The sequence below is a fragment of the Macaca nemestrina genome, chromosome 18 (genome assembly GCF_043159975.1).
Source record: "Macaca nemestrina isolate mMacNem1 chromosome 18, mMacNem.hap1, whole genome shotgun sequence".
NCBI classification, from domain to species: Eukaryota; Metazoa; Chordata; class Mammalia; order Primates; family Cercopithecidae; genus Macaca; species Macaca nemestrina.
Genome location: NC_092142.1, coordinates 23,708,493 through 23,726,564, shown reverse-complemented (window position 1 = coordinate 23,726,564; position 18,072 = coordinate 23,708,493). Strand labels below are relative to the sequence as shown.

Sequence of the window (18,072 nt, the reverse complement as noted above, 5' to 3'; positions counted from 1 at the left end):
TCTAGATTTGTATTTTTTTTTCCACAAAGGAGAAAGCACAAAAGTTGTGTAACTTATATTCTGACCCATACTTCTTCCCCTGTCTTGTCCTCTTATGTTACTTCCCACTGGTTTGATGGACCATTCTTGCCACATGAGTGCCTGGAGCTTCCATTTTGAAATAGTGGGGACTGTGGACTGAAGAATGAGGTCCCCGTTCCAATGAGGGGTGTCCTAGAGCTCCCTCGCCTGCTGTGCTCCGTGTCTCATACACTTGTTTATTTTTCCTCTTGCAGAGGTGGAATTTAATGTATCGGAAGCATTTGTACCTCTCACCACCCCGAATTCTAATCACTCTTCCCACACTGGAAACGACTCTGACTCGGGGACCCTGGAGAGGAAGCGGCCTGCTAGCATGGCGGTGATGGAAGGAGACTTGATGAAGAAGGAAAGGTATGATTCGACCATTCACTTCCAAACCAGCAGTAAATATATTGTTAGACCCATGGTATCTGGTATCGCTCAATGGACTTGGGATTTGAGAGTGGTCCCCATCCACCTGTGGCTGATGGCATCCAGATAGTTTCTGTAATTCTGCTGTAGGTCATTCCAAGCACTGATCTCCCCATAAAGTCAGTGTGTAAAGCTTGTCAGTTAACCTTTCTTCCACGTGTATTCCAGCTTAACTTGGTGGTGTACTTGGTAAACCCTGCAGTGGGACAGCATCATACACATGTTAAAATTGACCTAAATGTCCTTGAGTGGGGGGAAAGAGAAAGGAAAGTCAGTTTGATAGTGTGGACTTTTGTCCAGAATTGAGTGTGAGAACACCCACCTGGCACAGTGAGTTGAGTGATTTGGTATTTAAGGAGACATATTTCTGGTGTAATAATGGCCCCACAATGGAAGCCAACCACTGAATTTGATGTTCAGTGGGGAAAACCTCAGTATTTGCCACTTCTAGAAGAAAAAAAAATGGGAGTATTGAACTTAGTGAGAAGCAGTGTGTCTCTATATACTCTTTTCTATGGGCAATTCATGGGATTTTCAAGGGTAATTAAAACTATTTGTGATTTGCACCTTTAGATGCCAACCTGTCCCATGTGTGTGATGAAATGCCACTGTACTCACTAGGAATGCTAACAGTTAAGAGGCCTGTTGGAAGTAATATGTTTGTCTTGGTATATGAAACAATATTACTAGAAATAGTTTTACATTAAAACAAAGTAACAAACTCTTATTTTAATTGCTCAATCTTATAGTGAGGTGTGCTGTTTATTTGTTTCTTGTTCTTTGTTTTGCGCTTTTTACCCCTAGCAAAGGAGAATGCATTATTCTGTCTGTATTCTGTCCGTCCAAAATCCACATTTATTCTATGTGACATATTACCTCTCTGAACCCTCGTTCATACATTCAGTAGTATTTCCTGATGACAAACTCTACCCGTAACAAAATTAGCTTTCATATATTTTAAGTTACAGAAAACAGTGCATGAGTCTAGTTAGCACATGGCAGACAATTCTCAGTTACCTGCCTTGTGTATTCTCCCTGCCAGCTGAGCCAGTAAGCACAAGCTCAGGAAGCCAGGTATCTTTTTACTTTCTGAACTGAAAGAAAAAGTTGCTAAGTTCATAGATCAGTGGGCTTAAGTGAAAAGTCAGCCTTCCTTCCACCCTATCCTCCAGCCGCATCCAGCCACCATTCCCTTCCTCAAAGCAACAGTTTTTTCCAGTCTTTTTGTTTTTTGTTTTTTTGAGACAGGGTTATGTGCCCAGGCTGGAGTGCAGTGGTATGAACATGGCTCACAGCAGCCTTGACCTCCTGGGCTTAAGCAGCTCTCCCACCTCAGCCACTTGACAGGCACACACCACCTCACCCAGCTGATTTTCTAAAAAAAGTTTTTTGTAGAGACAGGGCCTCACAATGTTTCCCAGGCTGGTCTTGAATTTCCAAGCTGAAGCGATCCTCCCGCCTTGTCCTCCCAAAGTGCTAGGATTACAGATGTGAGCCCCCGCGCCCAGCTTTTCCAGCCTTCTGTGTCTTTCAGATGTAGGGTTTGCATATGCACATAGGGTTGTTTCTACATCTCATCTCAGTTAAGAGGCAGTGTGGTGTGATAACCTTATACTACCATTGGTAGGCCTTCTGGACTTGACTTCTGTTTCATTCCCCAAAAACAGATTTGAGATGGGAACTAGGAAGTATGGAAATGGGCCAGACGTGGTGACTTATGCCTGTAATCTCAGCACTTTGAGAGACCAAGGCAGGAGGATTACTTGAGGCCAGGAGTTTGAGAGCCTGGGCAATGTAGTGAGACCCCGTCTCTAAAAAAAAATTTTTTTTTTTTTTTGGCTGGGTGCGGTTGCTCACGCCTGTAATCCTAGCACTTTGGGAGGCCGAGGCGGGCAGATCACAAGGTGAGGAGATCGAGACCATGCTGGCTAATACGGTGAAACCCCATCTCTACTAAAAAATACAAAAAATTAGCCGGATGTGGTGGTGGGCGCCTGTAGTCCCAGCTACTCGGGAGACTGAGGCAGGAGAATGGCATGAACCCGGGAGGCGGAGCTTGCAGTGAGCCGAGATCGCGCCACTGCACTCCAACCCGGGTGACAGAGCAAGACTCCGTTTCAAAAAAAAAAAAAATTTTTTTAATATCCCAGTATGGTGATGTGTGCCAGTAGTCCAAGCTGCTCCAGAGGCTGAGGCTGGAGGATAGTTTGAGCCCAGGAGTTTGACACTGTAGTGAGCTATGATTGCTCCGCTGGAGTGCTAAGCACTCCAGCCTGGGTGGTGGAGTGAGACCTCGTGTCTAAAGCGGGGGGAAAAAAAAAGCAGAGGAAGTATGGGGATAAACACAGTAATATGGTGTCATTCAAGATGAGGCCTGCCTGTTTGCTTCTAGCTGCTCACACCCAAATTGATCAAAGACTTTGAACAGTACCAGGGTCATTGGCTTTGCTCAGGCTCAAAGCCAAGTAGAGTTGCTTGCCTTGGTATCGGGGGTGGCCATTAGTCTGGTTCTTGCCACTTCATGCATGCTGGGCAACTTGGGTGGCTGTCCACATGTGTGGTTTTAACTCATGTGGACCGATGGGCTTCTGTCTCAGTAGTCTGCTCGCATGGTGTGTTGACTGTTTCTTCTCTCTGTGTAGCTTTGGTGTGAAGCTTATGGACTTCCAGGCCCACCGGCGGGGTGGCACTCTAAATAGAAAGCACATATCCCCTGCTTTCCAGCCGCCACTCCCACCTACAGATGGCAGCACCGTGGCGCCCGCTGGTCCAGAGCCCCCTCCCCAGAGCTCTAGGGCTGAAAGCAGCTCTGGGGGTGGGACTGTCCCCTCCTCTGCAGGCATACTGGAGCAGGGGCCGAGCCCAGGTGACGGCAGGTAAGGAGGCCGACTTCTGCTGGCAGTGGAGGCTGGACGCCCCAACCTACTTGCAGGTGGTGGCCTTTGGGCACGGCATCCACGGCCCAAAGAACTGCTCCAGCATGGAGTGAACAGATTTGCTTTCACTCCTCTGGTTGGCAAAAGACGGAAAAAAAGACTATGAATGGCTCGCTTCTTTTTATGTTTTCCAAAGAAAGCAACATTGGTTTGCGTTCTTTGCCACACTGCTTTGGTGCTGGAAACCGGAAGGCAGTGGGTGTCTCATGGTGTGTTAAGCCTCTGTCACCTGTTTGATGGACACTGTCAGCATTTATGTACTATCTGTTCGTTGTCATCCAGTGTGCTAACCAGGAAGCATTTGAATGTGGCAAGTTAGTTAAATTTTAGTATTCCTAGTATTTATTCACTCATTCATTCATTGATTCAGTCAGACAGATTGACCAAGTCACTGATATGTGCTGGCCACTGTGCTGGGCACATGAGGTGACTAAGACTTCACTCCACACCCCCAGATTTCAGTCTTGTAGGGCAGTTGATCCATGAGTCCAAGGTGGAAAATAAGATGGTAGCTTTTCTTTTTTCTTTTCTTTCTTTTTTTTTTTTTTTTTCTGAGACTGCGTCTTGCTCTGTTGCCCAGGCTGGAGTTCAATGGCATGATCGTAGCTCACTGCACCCTCCGCCTCCTAGGCCCAAGCAATCCTCCTACGTAAGCCTGCCAAGTAGCTGGGATTACAGGTGCTTGTCACCATGCCCAGCTAATTTTTTTTATTTTTTTGTAAAGATGGGGTAAACATAGATGCCCTAGGTTACCCAGGCTGATCTCGAACTCCTGGCCTCAAGTGATCTTCCTGCCTCAGCCTTCGAAAATAGTGGAATTACAGGCGTGAGCCACCATGCCTGCCTGGTAGATTTTCTTAAAAGTCTCTTTTAGTTGCTTAACCTTTGGATTAGCCACCTGGAGTGGGCTGCAAATGGATAGCAACTTTTAAGAAAAGGCACCTTGAACCTGAGTTTTTTTTTGTTTTTGTTTTTGTTTTTGTTTTTTGAGACAGAGTCCCACTCTGTCGCCTAGGCTGGAGTGCAACCAGATCTTGGGTCACTGCAACCTCCCCTCCTGGGTTCACGTGATTCTCTTATCTCAGCCTCCCAAGTAGCTGGGATTACAGGCACACACCACCATGCCCGGCTAATTTTTTTGTATTTTTAGTAGAGACAGGGTTTCACCATGTTGGTCAGGCTGGTCTCAAACTCCTGACCTCAGGTGATCCACCTGCCTCGGCCTCCCAAAATGCTGGGATTACAGGTGTGAGCCACTGCACCCGGCCAGAACTTGAGATTTTTATTTAATTGACATTAATTCAGTTCTCCACACTGATCCAGGCAGATAACCACCAGAGGCTACTTCAGGTGGCATCCCTTGTGGTTTGGAACTGACCGCTGCTCAGCTCTGCACACGTGCGCCAAAATTTCTGTTGTCATGTGTTCTGCACTGGCCACCCACAACACACCGAATGATCACACACGAAGTAAAATAAATGTACACAGAACAAGGACAGGCCGTTTATCCACACATTTATTTCCCACGCAGAGTGATGAATTTGCCTTGGAAGAACTCCTTTCTCATCATCCTTGGGATGAGCAAGGGAGAGCCTCGTTGTGTGTGAAGCTGCTCATGAGATAGGAATCTTGTTTCACCATTTAAACTGAATGCTGAATGCTTTGTGCATTCCTGAATTCCATTTTCCTCACCTTGGGAAAGTTTACTATGGCATTACAAAAAATTAAGGCTTCAGACTTCATAGGGCTTCCCATGCACGTCATAGGCTCCACGTTAGCTTGTCAATAATTGTACCCCATGTGTATACTTGTTTTGGTTTAAATTGTTTTGTTTGAAGGGAAAAAGTCTAAGCGAATTCACTTATTTTCTTTTTCTTGTTTTTGTTTTTTATTTTTATTTATTTATTTTTTTGAGACAAAGTCTCACTCTGTTGCCCAGGCTGGAAAGCAGTAGTGCAGTCTTGGCTCACTGCAACCTCCGCCTCCTGGGTTCAAATGATTCTCCTGCCTCAGCCTCCGGAGTAGCTGGAATTACAGGCATGCACCACAATGCCCGGCTAATTTTTGTGTTTTCAGTAGAGATGGGGTTTCACCATGTTTGCCAGGCTGGTCGCGATCTCCTGACCTCAAGTGATCCACCCGCCTTGGCCTCCCAAAGTGCTGGGATTACAGGCGTGAGCTGCTGCCCCGGCCTGTTTTTTGTCTTGTTTTATTTTTCAGACAGGGTCTTGCTCTGTCACCCACACTGGAGGGCAGTGGCGTGATCATGGCTCACTACAGCCTTTTAATCTCCCAGGCTCAAGCAACGTTCCCACCTCAGCCTCCAGCTGGGACTATACTCGTGCACCCCCATGCCCTGCTAATTTTTAAAATTTTTTGTCGTAACAAGGTCTTACTGTGTTGCCCAGGCTGGTCTTGAATCCTGGTCTCAAGCAATCCTCCGTCCTCCGCCTGCCAAAGTGCTGGGATTACAGGCATGAGCCACCACGCCCAGCCAATTTACATATTTTCATTTCCTTGTGACATTCAATTTGTTTAATCAAGGCTAAATGTATTGTTTAAGACAATAATTAGTCTTAACGCAGAAGGACAAATGGAATGTCAGTCATTTTGCTTTTTTTGTTTTTGAGACAGGATCTCGCTCTGTCCCCTGGGCTGGAGTGCAGTGGCATGATCTTGACTCACGGCAACCTCCACCTCCTGGATTCAAGTGATTCTCCCACCTCAGCCTCTAGAGTAGCTGGGACTACAGGCGTGAGCCACCACACCTGGCTAATATTTGCATTTTTGGTAGAGTCGGGGTTTCACCATGTTGGCCAGGCTGGTCTCGAACTCCTGACCTCAAGTGATCCACCCGCCTCAGCCTCCCAAAGTGCTGGCATTATAGGCATGAGTCACTGTGCCCGGCCTGCTCTTTGTTTTTTTATACTGTATTCTGTAGGTATTTTAATGTACATTACACTAATGTTATTCACTCTTTGGTGACCTTGACAAAATGGAGCTTTAATGTTTGGTATAAAAAGTTCTGGGCCAGGAAACAGGAAGCCTGAGTTCTGATCTCTATCCTGCTGCCACCAACTCTGGACTTCGAGTAGTCATTTAGCCTCTGAGTTCTCCTTCAGTTCAAGTTATTGATAATAATCAAGCCCTTTATCATTTAAAGTCTTATTTTACCGTGGCTTTTGCTTAGTTTTGTATAGTATATATGTCAACATCTAAAAGCCCTTTCATGATATTAATAGTACTGCCCAATTTAAGTCCAAACACAGTAGAGCTGAAAACTCTGCATTGGTTGCTTTGAAATGATCTCTCTCATGATACTGGAGTGGCAGAGTCGTTGGAGTCCAGTCTGTTGCAATGAATCTCATAAAATAAATAGTCCTATAGTCCCAGCTACTCAGGATGCTGAGGCAGGAGGATTGCTTGAGTCTGGAAATTTGAGACCAACCTGGGCAACATAGCAAGATCCCATCTCTTAAAAAAAAATGACACCAAGTATACATTAGCTCTTTATATGGCACCAAGTAAACACTAGCTTTATAAGCCCAGTGTGAGCTAGTTAGAATTTCAGATCCTTTTCCTTCCTGCCGAAGTGAAAACTCTGCTTGGAATCTTATGTTTTATGTGCAGTATGTTCAGATTTTCTAGCTGGGATTGTCTGACGTCTAACTGGACTTTTACTCCTGTTAGTCCTCCCAAACCTAAGGATCCTGCATCTGCAGCTGCGCCAGCACCAGGGAGAAACAACAGTCAGATAGCCTCTGGCCAAAACCAGGCCCAGGCAGCTGCCGGCTCCCACCAGCTCTCCCTGGGCCCACCTCACAGTGCTGCGGGGCCCAGCCCGCATACTCTGCGCCGAGGTAAGCAGCCACCCTCCTCCTTGCCCTCAGGGAAGGTTGTGCAGACCTCTGTAAGTTAGTGCGAGGATTCAGATGGTGAGGCTTGCGGCCAGATCTTTTCTATGTCTGTTGTAAAATGGCAAGCAGAAAATTCAGTCATTCAAGAGAAAAGTCATTAAAGAAAAAGGAAAAAATCGAGAACAGAAAAACAGACATTTAGCTTTTCCTTAGGCATGACAAAGCTTAACAAACAAAAAGTCAGTTCGGCAGAAATGCTCCCAGTTTTCCTGGTGTCCCAAGCCCTCACTCTGTCTGGAGACCACCACAGCCTCTGTACTTCTCAGCTTTGTGAGTCTGGGAACCACTGTTGCCTCAGAATTGGGCTGAGAGCTTTCTAGGTCCTGATGGACAGAATGTGAACTGCTCCCACCTGTCTCCCCTGCAGTCCTCCAACCAGCAGCCAGGGGAGTTGCTTTAAAACTCCAAGCAGATCATGTCATCTGTTGGTTAAACTCTTCAGTGGCTTCCATGCAAACTTCTCACCCCGGATTCTCTGTGCTCTGGTGGGGCCTACCTCTGAGCCCAGAGCTTACGCTCCCCCTCTCAACACACTCTGCTCTTGGTTCCTTGAATGAAGTAGGCTCATCCCTCCTTAGGGCTTCCAGAACATTCTGTCCCATATCTTCACATGGTTTCTTCTTAACATTCAGGTCTCACCTCAAAAATCACTTCTTCTGGCTGGGTATGGTGGCTCACACCTATAATCCCAGCACTTTGGGAGGCTGAGGCAGGAAGATCGCTTGAGGCCAGGAGTTGGAGACCAATCTGGTCAATATAGTGAGAGCCCACCTCTACAAAAAATGTTTTAAAAATTAACTGGGTGTGGTGACACACACCTATAGTCCCAGCTACTCAGGAGGCTGAGGCAGGAGGATCTCTTGAGCCCAGGAGGTCGAGCCTGCAGTAAGCTATGATTGCACCACCACACTCCAGCCTGGACAACAGAGTGAGACCCCATCTCTAAAATAAAAAAGAGAGGCCAGGTGCAGTGGCTCACACCAGTAATCCCAGCACTTTGGGAGGCCGGGGTGGGCAGATCGCTTGAGCCAGGAGTTCAAGACCAGCCTGACCAACATGTTGAAACCCCATCTCTACTAAAAATACAAAAATTAGCCGGGTGTGGTGCTGCACGCCTGTGGTCCCAGCTGAAGAGGCTGAGGCAGGAGAATCGCTTGGACCTGGGAGGCAGAGGTTGCAGTGAGCCAAGACTGTGCCACTGTACCCCAGCCTGGTCAACAGAGCAAGACGCCGTCTCAAAAAAAAATAGATGAAATTCACTGTGTCTGTCTATGAAAGCATGGTCTTTATAAAGCACGACACAAATGTTAGTGGAATTTCTACAAATTATAGGCAGGGAGGCAGATTCGGGTCCACTTCTTGGTTGCAGACCCCCACTTTATCCTTCTTAAGGCTGCCTCTCTGAGCCACCGTCATCTTATCAGGATCTCAGCTGATCCTTGAGGGAAGTTAGTCTTCTGTACCTAGATTCCAGGTGTGACTCTGGTTTTGGGTTACGAAGACTCTTTTCCTCATAGCCACATTCGGAGTCTTTCCTGCTTCCGGAAATCACAGCTCCCAGGCTTCTTCACAAGATGGGTTTGATTCTTTTTGCCTTACCCACCCCCTGTGCCTCTGAGGTGGTCTCAGACAAGGCCTCCCTTTCTCCCAGCCCCCTCCCTCGGACACTCTGCTCCCATGCTCCCGCTCCTCATCCTCTTCACACCCTTAAATGTCAGGAATGAACTTTTATTCAGTGTGAATTTGCAATTATTATTGCTTAGAACAGAAAACTAGACTTTTTTTTAAAATGCTGATGGCATTCCGGAGTACAGCTAATGTAAGCTGGTTGGTGGTTTCTGAGTTCCAGGGTTGGAAGTTCCAGACCAGTGTAGCAGAGTACACTTTATTTTTTCTTTCTTTCTTTTTCCTTTCTTATGTTTTTTAGAGGCAGGGTCTTATTCTCTCACCCATGCTGGAATACAGTGGTGTGATAATAGCTCACTGCGACCTTCAGCCGCTGGACTCAAGTGATCCTCCCACTTTGGCCTCTCAAAGTGCTGGTACTACAAGCACATGCCACCATGCCTGGCCGCTTTGTTTATTTGTTTGTAGAGTCAGGATCTCACTGTGTTGCCCAGTCTGGTCTTGAGTGATCTTCCTGCCTCAGCCAGTCAGAGTGCTGGGATTACAGGCATGAGCCACCAAAACTTTACCCTTTTTAATCCTGAATTCTGGGACCTGTAAACAGGCAGCCGAGGAATAGAGGAAGGACGACGAGGAAAAAGCATTCAGGGAGTCCACATGTCATGGGCAGGAGTCTCTGTTCTGCCCCTTACTAGCTGTGTGGCCTGTTACCAAACACTGGCCCTCTTCAAGCCTCAGTTTTCTTTTTTTTTTTTTTTTTTTTTTGAGACGGAGTCTCGCTCTGTCGCCCAGGCTGGAGTGCAGTGGCGCGATCTCGGCTCACTGCAAGCTCCGCCTCCCGGGTTCACGCCATTCTCCTGCCTCAGCCTCCCGAGTAGCTGGGACTACAGGCGCCCACAACCGCGCCCGGCTAATTTTTTGTATTTTTAGTAGAGACGGGGTTTCACCGTGGTCTCAATCTCCTGACCTTGTGATCCGCCCGCCTCGGCCTCCCAAAGTGCTGGGATTACAGGCGTGAGCCACCGCACCCGGCCTGCCTCAGTTTTCTTCTCTGTGAAAATGGCGATTACAGAGCTTGCCCTGCAATGAGCTTATGAGACTTGAATGAGATAATTTATATAAATTATAATGTGCATAATTTATGTAAAAGGCCTTACTTGGTACTGGTGATACGTGAACAGTGATACGTGTTCATTTCTTTCCTTCATTTCCTTCTCTTTTTTCTTGGGGAACCAGTAGGATCTTAGCAGAGTTTGAAAAAGGCTAAAGTCTCTCCTTTCCCCTACCCCTCCCAGCCCGAAACCAGAGCCCCAGATCTGTCGTTTTCCTCCTGCCCTCCTCAGTACCAGGTTCCCATCCCTGATCTCAGCTGGTGTAGGGAGGAGAGTGATGTGATTCAGCTCTCTTTAGAGAAATAATTCTAAGGCAACTCTTCCACATTTATTCATGCTTTTGTCCAGACATATCTGTTAACTCCAATGCTTCCGGAATTGGTAGAAGTTCTGTTATTAAGACCAGTCAAACCAATCAAGCTCTCGAGGAGAAGGTGGCGTGGGGTCAGGGGTCATGTTACGTCGGGTGAACCAGTCCTGCTTGGTGGTCCCTCCTGGCTGTTCTTGCCTTTTTCTGTGTCTTCCCATGGGGACCTAACGAGGAGGCTGCTAAGCGGGCTGAGGGCAGCACTTCCGTGTTATTCGAGTGGCCTCTGTTAACAGTTTTCTTCTTGTTGAATTTTCAGAACGATAGACCTTTAAAACCCTTTCAAACGTGCAGAATGTACTTAATTTTTAAAATAAACTTGTTAGTTTGGAGTAATTTTGAATAGAAAAGTTGCAAAGATAATGCTGACAGTTCCTGTATACCCCTTACTCAGTTTCCCCGGTTGTTAATGTGTTACATGACCATGGTACCTTTACTCCAGCTCAGAAATCAACATTGGGCCAGTCCTACCACCCCACCCCCGCCTTTTTTTTTTTTAAATGGTCTCGCTCTGTTGCCCAGGCTGGAGTTCAGTGGTGTGATTACAGCTCCCTGCAGCCTTGGACTTCCCGGGCTCACGTGATCCTCCCACCTCAGCCTCATGAGTAGCTGGGATTACAGGCGCACACCACCACTCCCAGCTAATTTTTTTATTTTTTGTAGAGATGGAGTTTTGCCGCGTTGCCCAGGCTGGCCTTGAACTCCTGCGCTAAAGTGATCTGCCTGCTTTGGCCTCCCAAAGTGCTGAGATTACGGGCGTGAGCCACTGCACCTCGCGGTTCATTACCATTAACTAGACTCCACATTTTATTCAGATTTCCCTAGTTTTTCCATTCATGTCCATTTTCTGTCCCAGGATCTCATCCAGGAGCCCACATTGCATGTAGTCATCGTATCTTCTTAGTCTCCTTCGGTCTGTGACACGGTCTTCCTCTTTCTGTGCTTTTCTATGGCCTTGACGGTTTTGGAGAGTACTGGTCAGGCCTTTTGAAGAAAGGCCTTCAATTTGTGTTTGTCAGATGTTCTTCTGATGGTTAGACTAGGGTTATGGGTTCTGGGGAGGAAGACACAGTGTGGTGCCCTCCTGACCACCTCTCATCAGAGGCACGTGGTGCTGTGGTTTATTACTGGCGGGGTTAAATTTGGGCTCCTGGCCACGGTGGTGGTGGTGGTTGCTGCCTCACTGTTCCTACTGAAAGGTGTTTTTCTCTCTTTGTGCAGCCGTTAAGAAACCCGCTCCAGCCCCCCCGAAACCAGGCAACCCACCTCCTGGCCACCCCGGGGGCCAGAGTTCTTCAGGAACATCTCAGCATCCACCCAGTCTGTCACCAAAGCCACCCACCCGAAGCCCCTCTCCTCCCACTCAGCACACGGGCCAGCCTCCAGGCCAGCCCTCCGCCCCCTCCCAGCTTTCAGCACCCCGGAGGTACTCCAGCAGCCTGTCTCCAATCCAAGCTCCCAATCACCCGCCACCACAGCCCCCTACGCAGGCCACGCCGCTGATGCACACCAAGCCCAATAGCCAGGGCCCTCCCAACCCCATGGCATTGCCCAGTGAGCATGGACTTGAGCAGCCATCTCACACTCCTCCCCAAACTCCAACGCCCCCCAGTACTCCGCCTCTAGGGAAACAGAACCCCAGCCTGCCAGCTCCTCAGACCCTGGCGGGGGGTAACCTTGAGACTGCACAGCCACATGCTGGAACCTTACCGAGACCGAGACCAGTACCAAAGCCAAGGAACCGGCCCAGCGTGCCCCCACCCCCCCATCCTCCTGGTGTCCACTCAGCTGGGGACAGCAGCCTCACCAACGCAGCACCGACAGCTTCCAAGATAGTAACGGGTAAGTAGGACATCAATGTCCATGTTTCCCTGTCTGCTCTACATTGCTTTTGTACTACTCCATTTTATTTAAGCTTTGATTTATACCAGGCGTCAGCAAACTGCACCTGCAAGCCAAACCTGTCCTGCAGCCAGTTTTTGTCATTAAAGTTTTATTGGAACACAGCTACAGCCATTTGTTAACATATTGTCTGTGCCTGCATTGGTGCTAAAACAGCGGAGTTGGATCGTCGTGACCAGAGATCATATGGCCCACAAAGTTGGAAACATTTACTACCTGGTCCTTTAAGTTTGCCAACCCCTGACTTACAGTTGCTTGTGTGTTTAAGACCTACGTACGTTTACATTTTTCTAAACATAATGCGTTTTAATCCAGGTGGAAGGTATTTTACAACACGAGCATGAACTTTCTTAGTGAATTCCTCATTAAAATGCTTAAACAGTACTTCTAAGTACTTCTAAGAGTAAAAATGTTCATATTAAGTACAGAATTTCAGGTATAACTTTAAAAAACATGATTTATGCCAAATCGAATGCTCCAAAAGGGAGATCTCAGGGTACAGTCATATCAGAGTGCTGGCCTCTAATGGCTTGGGAGGGAAGAGTGAAGAGTTTCCTATAGACCCAGTGGGAACCTGTTTTGAAGTGGTGGTGATTGTACAGGTTTTAGTGGACTACCTAATGGCATATTTTTAATAGTCTAGAACATGAACATTTGATTTAAGATTTCAAAAATGTATCCATCCCAAATGCTCTAATTTATTATTTTATTTAAGGATGGATATGGGGTTTTCTACTGTGTTTTAAAAAATGGTAATTAGGGGCCTCAAATAATTTCTTACAGCAGCCCAGTTTAAATTGTTCTAAGTGGAGGCACTTTTGGAAAAGAAGCTGAAGTATACCTCTGGGCTTTCCAACCATATTGAGTGACTTTGCAGCTAAAAATGTGCCGAAGGTTTCCATTAATCCAAAGGGTGACGGTTAACTGATTCTAACAATATCTTTTAATAACTTTTTTCAGGAATTTAATACATAATTTGCACATGTTAAAAATGGTTAATAACTTTTTTTCTGATGACATCAGAGCTTTTACTTTGAAAACAACACAGCCATGTTGGTTTGTTTGTTTGTTTCCCAATAGATGCCCTTCCTGGTGCCCTCACAGGTGGGGAAGGTGTCCAGGACTAAGGTCTGTAACGGCCCGAGCAGCTTGCCCCACAGCTCCACACGCTCCTGCGTAGCCATGTTTTGCATATGTGCTTTTGACTGCGTGCTCAGGAGCAACCTTTAGACCCTGTGCCCTGACAGCCAATGGGCCATCCGTTCTGTAGCATATAGACTTTTCTTTATTTTTATCAGAAGCACTTTGAGCTGCAGTGCTTCAAATTCAAGGAGTAGATGTCAGTAGATCAAGAGCCTGATTTTAAGCTGCTCTTGAAGAGTATCTTCTTTCTTAGGGGCCAGGCACAGTGGCTGGTGCCTGTAGTCCCAGTACTTTGAGTGGCTGAGGCAGGAGGATTGCTTGAGCCCAGGAGTTCGAGACTGCAGTGGTAGTGATTGTGTCACTGCTGGCTGCATTCCAGTCTGCATGACAGAGTGAGACCCTGTCTCTTTTAAAAAAAAAAAAAAAGGAATATCTTTTGTCTTTTTGGTGAGCCTCTTACCAGCAGTCTACTCTTCCCAGTGTGACCTACCTGTCACTGATGGGCTCACCAGCATCCAACCAAAGAGGACCCGGGCGCCGTCAGCACGGGAGGAAATTGTGTCCTTTGTGTCTTGAGCTTTAATTTTAAATTTTTGTATCTTAAGTGCAAGTTAACTGCATGGAGCTTCTTAATTTGATATTTTAAATTCTCAAGGCCAAAAAATTAAAAAAATCTTCCCCCAAATACCCTACACAGAATTCTTTTAAATTCCTTTGCATTCTAGCATGCTTCCATTTTGCTTTATTAAACCATATGAACTTTTTAAAAGGCACTGTGAGCTCATCCAAGTCTGCCGCTGGGTCTACATGTGGACAGCATAAGGCCCTCATTAAGTGTACAGCTGCTTTAGTCAGCTGACCTGAGCCTTACGCCTACTGTGGGGCCCTTAGCCGGAGTGCTCACAGCTTAGGTCTGAGTAAGACTTTCTGTAGGAACCGGAAGTGGAAAACCAGAGCGTAGCCTTCAAAACAGGGAGGAGGCCCAGGCGCGATTCCACAGTTTCATGCTTGTGACACACCAAAATATTATTCTCAGATATTTCCTTCTTTTTAAATGAAAGATTCCAAACCAGAAGTATGCCTATTCTTTAATATCATTGTTACCAGAAGTTTACTTTATTGATCTGCTACAACACTGTAATGTGCTGCTGTAATTATTAGATAAGTGAAATTTTACATTAAAAGTATATTTCCCTAAGATATTAGCTATTTAAAAACCAATCTATGCTATGAATTCTCCTAACTCAAGAAATTCCAGGTCATCACAGTTATCTTTATATTACAGAATTAACCTGTACTATCTTAAAATCCCCTGGCCTGCCATTGAAAGTACACAGAAGGCCAACATTTAGAATTTTTGAATCTGCTAGTGTTGATCATACTGCTATTAACCATTCTTGGATATAGCCGTTAGGTTTTTCAAGGAGGAAAAAAATATGACTTCCTTGGACAGGATGGTCCTTTATTATGACATAATGTTTTCACTTAGAAAACTTTAGATGGACAAATTCCTGAAAACAGGTTATTCCTTTAGAATTGGATTAAGTTAGAGTTTTAAAGAGTTGGGTTAAGGCTCATGGGATTAATATAAACTCTTGGGGGAGATTATTGTTGCCAAGCAGGTTTGGCAGCCAGCTTCTCACAGCTCAGCACCAGCACTGGAGGATGCCGGGATTCTGGCATCATTTTGAGTCTCCTGTTAATTGTGACTCTAGAGAGCAGTAAGAGTTTTAATTCCCATGGAAAAGAGTTTACATCTTGCTACTTTTGAAGTAATAGATTTTAGCAAAGAGTATTCTAATTTAAACGTTTTATTAAATAATTTAGATGTATGACCTGCCATATTCAGTAAGAACTGAGATTGGAATATTTAATGGTAAGGAAAAGGCACCTGATTGGCCATTGCATTTTTGCTATTTGATGATCATATTTGTGCACTCACGCCTGTTACTAACCGGCCACCCTAACCCTGCCTGCTTGCGTCCCTACTAATAGTGCATGCACTGAAGGCCTGGCTTTGTTGATGCTTGCTGCAATCATTCGGAATACTAAGTGTGTGCCCAGATGTGGAATAGGTGGTCGGTCACAGGGCTGGCCTCGTTACTTCTTTAATTTCTGTTCTTTTCCATATTAGGCAAACGAGGTATAGTAGAAAGAACACACATCATGGAGTCGGACCTGATTGAATTAGAATTTTAGCTCTTGGTATAACATAGGCCAGGCACAACCTGGCTATCTGTAAAGTGGTGACATCTGTCTAAATCGTTGAAGATCAAATAAGAGAAAGTCCAAGGTTATTCTGATAGCCAGTTACAGTTCTTAATATACAGTGGATCTAAATGAAGGCTAGCTATTTATCTTTTTTTTTTTTTTTTTTTTGAGGTGGAGTCTCGCTCTGTCGCCCAGGCTGGGGTGCAATGGCGCGATCTCGGCTCACTGCAAGCTCCGCCTCCCAGGTTAAAGAGCTTCTCCTGCCTCAGCCTCCTGAGTACCTGGGATTATAGGCTCCTGCCACCACATCTGGCTATTTTTTTTATTTTTAGTAGAGATGGGGCTTCACCATGTTGGCCAGGCTGGTCTCGAACTCCTGACCTTAGGTGACCAGCTACCTCAACCTCCCAAAGTGCTGGGATTGTAGGCGTGAGCCACTGTGCCTGGCCTGCTATTTATCATTTTTATCCAGAAGCAAATAGTTTTAATCAGATTTCTATGTTAGATTCACATGTCAGGGTTTTAAAAACTCACCCGGATCCGGCCTTCTGGGACCCAAACAGAGGAGACTGGGGGTGGGACCCAGGTATCCATATTTTGATTCTGATGCATCACTTGTTTTTTTGGATCTCAGTTCTTTCATGGGTTAAAAAGACAATGCTCTGCAGAAGGAGTTAACAAGTACATTCGTATAATTTAGTGAGCCTGAGACTGTGAGGCGTTAGTCCACTGTACCACAGATAGACCATATCACTCACATAGTAGCCAGAAGCCTAGACACTTTGCTGGCTAATTTCACAGTGTTTGCTTTTTAAACTCTCACCCTTCTTATGTCGTGGAAGTAATGCCTTTTTAAAAATAAGCATGAGCCAGGGCGTGGTGGCTCACGTTTGTAATCCCATCACTTTGGGAGGGGGTGGGTGGATCACTTGAGGTCAGGAGTTCAAGACCAGCCTGGCCGACATGGAGAAACCTTTTCTTTACTAAAAATACAAAAAGTTAGCTGGGCGTCGTGGTGGGTGCCTGTAATCCCAGTTACTCGGGAGGCCAAGGCAGGAGAACTGCTTGAACCTGGGAGGTGGAGGTCGCAGTGAGCTGAGATCACACCACTGCACTCCAGCCTGGGTGACAGAGTGAGACTGTCTCAGATAAATAAAAATAAGCATGGATATTAAAACTCTTGAGAAATGGAAATAAGAAGAAATCAACTGTAGCTACACAATTGAAAAAGTCTGCCATTGATATTCTACTTCTTTTTATTATTATTTTTTTTTTGATATAGAGTCTCCCTCTGTTCCCTGGGCTGGAGTGCAGTGGTGCAATCTCGTCTCGCTGCAAGCTCTGCCTCCCGGGTTCACACCATTCTCCTGCCTCAGCCTCCCGAGTAGCTGGGACTACTGGCACCCGCCACCACGCCCAGCTAGTTTTTTGTATTTTTAGTAGACACAGGGTTTCACCATGTTAGCCAAGATGGTCTCCATCTCCTAACCTCATGATCCGCCCACCTCGTCCTCCCAAAGTGCTGGCATTACAGGTGTGAGCCACCACGCCTGCCCCTTTTTTTCTTTTAGTTTTTCTAAAAAGGAGGTACATGAGCGTAATTATTTGACATAGACAGGTTTGAATCCTTTTATTTTACTTTACATCATATGCTCGTTCTCATATGATAATGTAATTTTTAGAACCATGGTTTTTTTGTTTGTTTTTTGTTTTGAGATGGAGTTTTGCTCTGTCACCCAGGCTGGAGTGCAGTGGCTCGAACTCGGCTCACTGCAAGCTCCGCCTCCTGGGTACACGCCAGTCTCCTATCTCAGCCTCCCGAGTAACTGGGACTACAGGCGCCCGCCACAACGCCTGGCTAATTTTTGTATTTTTAATAGAGACGGGGTTTCACCATGTTAGCCAGGATGGTCTCGATCTCTTGACCTCGTGATTCACCCACCTCAGCCTTCCAAAGTGCTGGGATTACAGGCGTGAGCCACTGTGCCCGGCCTAGAACCATGTTTTTCAGTGACTACATAATGTTTCATCAACCAGATGTATTATTACTCTTAGTTGGATATTTAAGTGGCCTCTATTTCTACTTGCAGTTGATTTTTAATAAGTAGATAATCAGAATTGTGTCAAGATAACATCCAGTGAGACTTGAACAGAATCACTCCTGAATAGTTGACTCAAAGTCACTCGTAGCCCTGGAAAACTGACGAGAAGTCATCAGCTCCTGATAAAATTACACAATTCTACTTAGACTAAAGAGGATCAAAGCCAGATTGGTTGGACTGTGGTTCTTCTGTTTATTTATTTTATGTATTTTTTGAGACGGTCTTGCTCTGTCGCCTACTCTGGAGTGCAGTGGTGCAATCTTG

The 18,072-nt window shown here is 46.0% G+C and overlaps 1 protein-coding gene across 9 annotated transcripts in view; it reads left to right on the top strand.

Moving 5' to 3' along the window:
* LOC105485037 (Rho GTPase activating protein 17) overlaps nt 1–18,072 on the top strand; it is a 118,447-nt gene that overhangs the window by 74,199 nt on the left and 26,176 nt on the right. For 3 of the 9 annotated variants that reach the window (XM_071084262.1, XM_011747213.3, XM_011747214.3), the window contains exons 16-20: nt 276–432; nt 3,135–3,368; nt 7,119–7,288; nt 11,672–12,292; nt 13,433–13,480. In XM_071084262.1, the coding sequence (XP_070940363.1) occupies nt 276–432; nt 3,135–3,368; nt 7,119–7,288; nt 11,672–12,292; nt 13,433–13,479 (1,229 nt within the window). In that variant the 3' untranslated portion in view covers nt 13,480. Of the gene's footprint in view, nt 1–275; nt 433–3,134; nt 3,369–7,118; nt 7,289–11,671; nt 12,293–13,432; nt 13,481–15,322; nt 15,372–18,072 lie in introns of all 9 variants that reach the window. The other 6 variants (XR_989321.3, XR_989322.3, XM_011747217.3 and 3 more) reach the window with 4 other exon arrangements.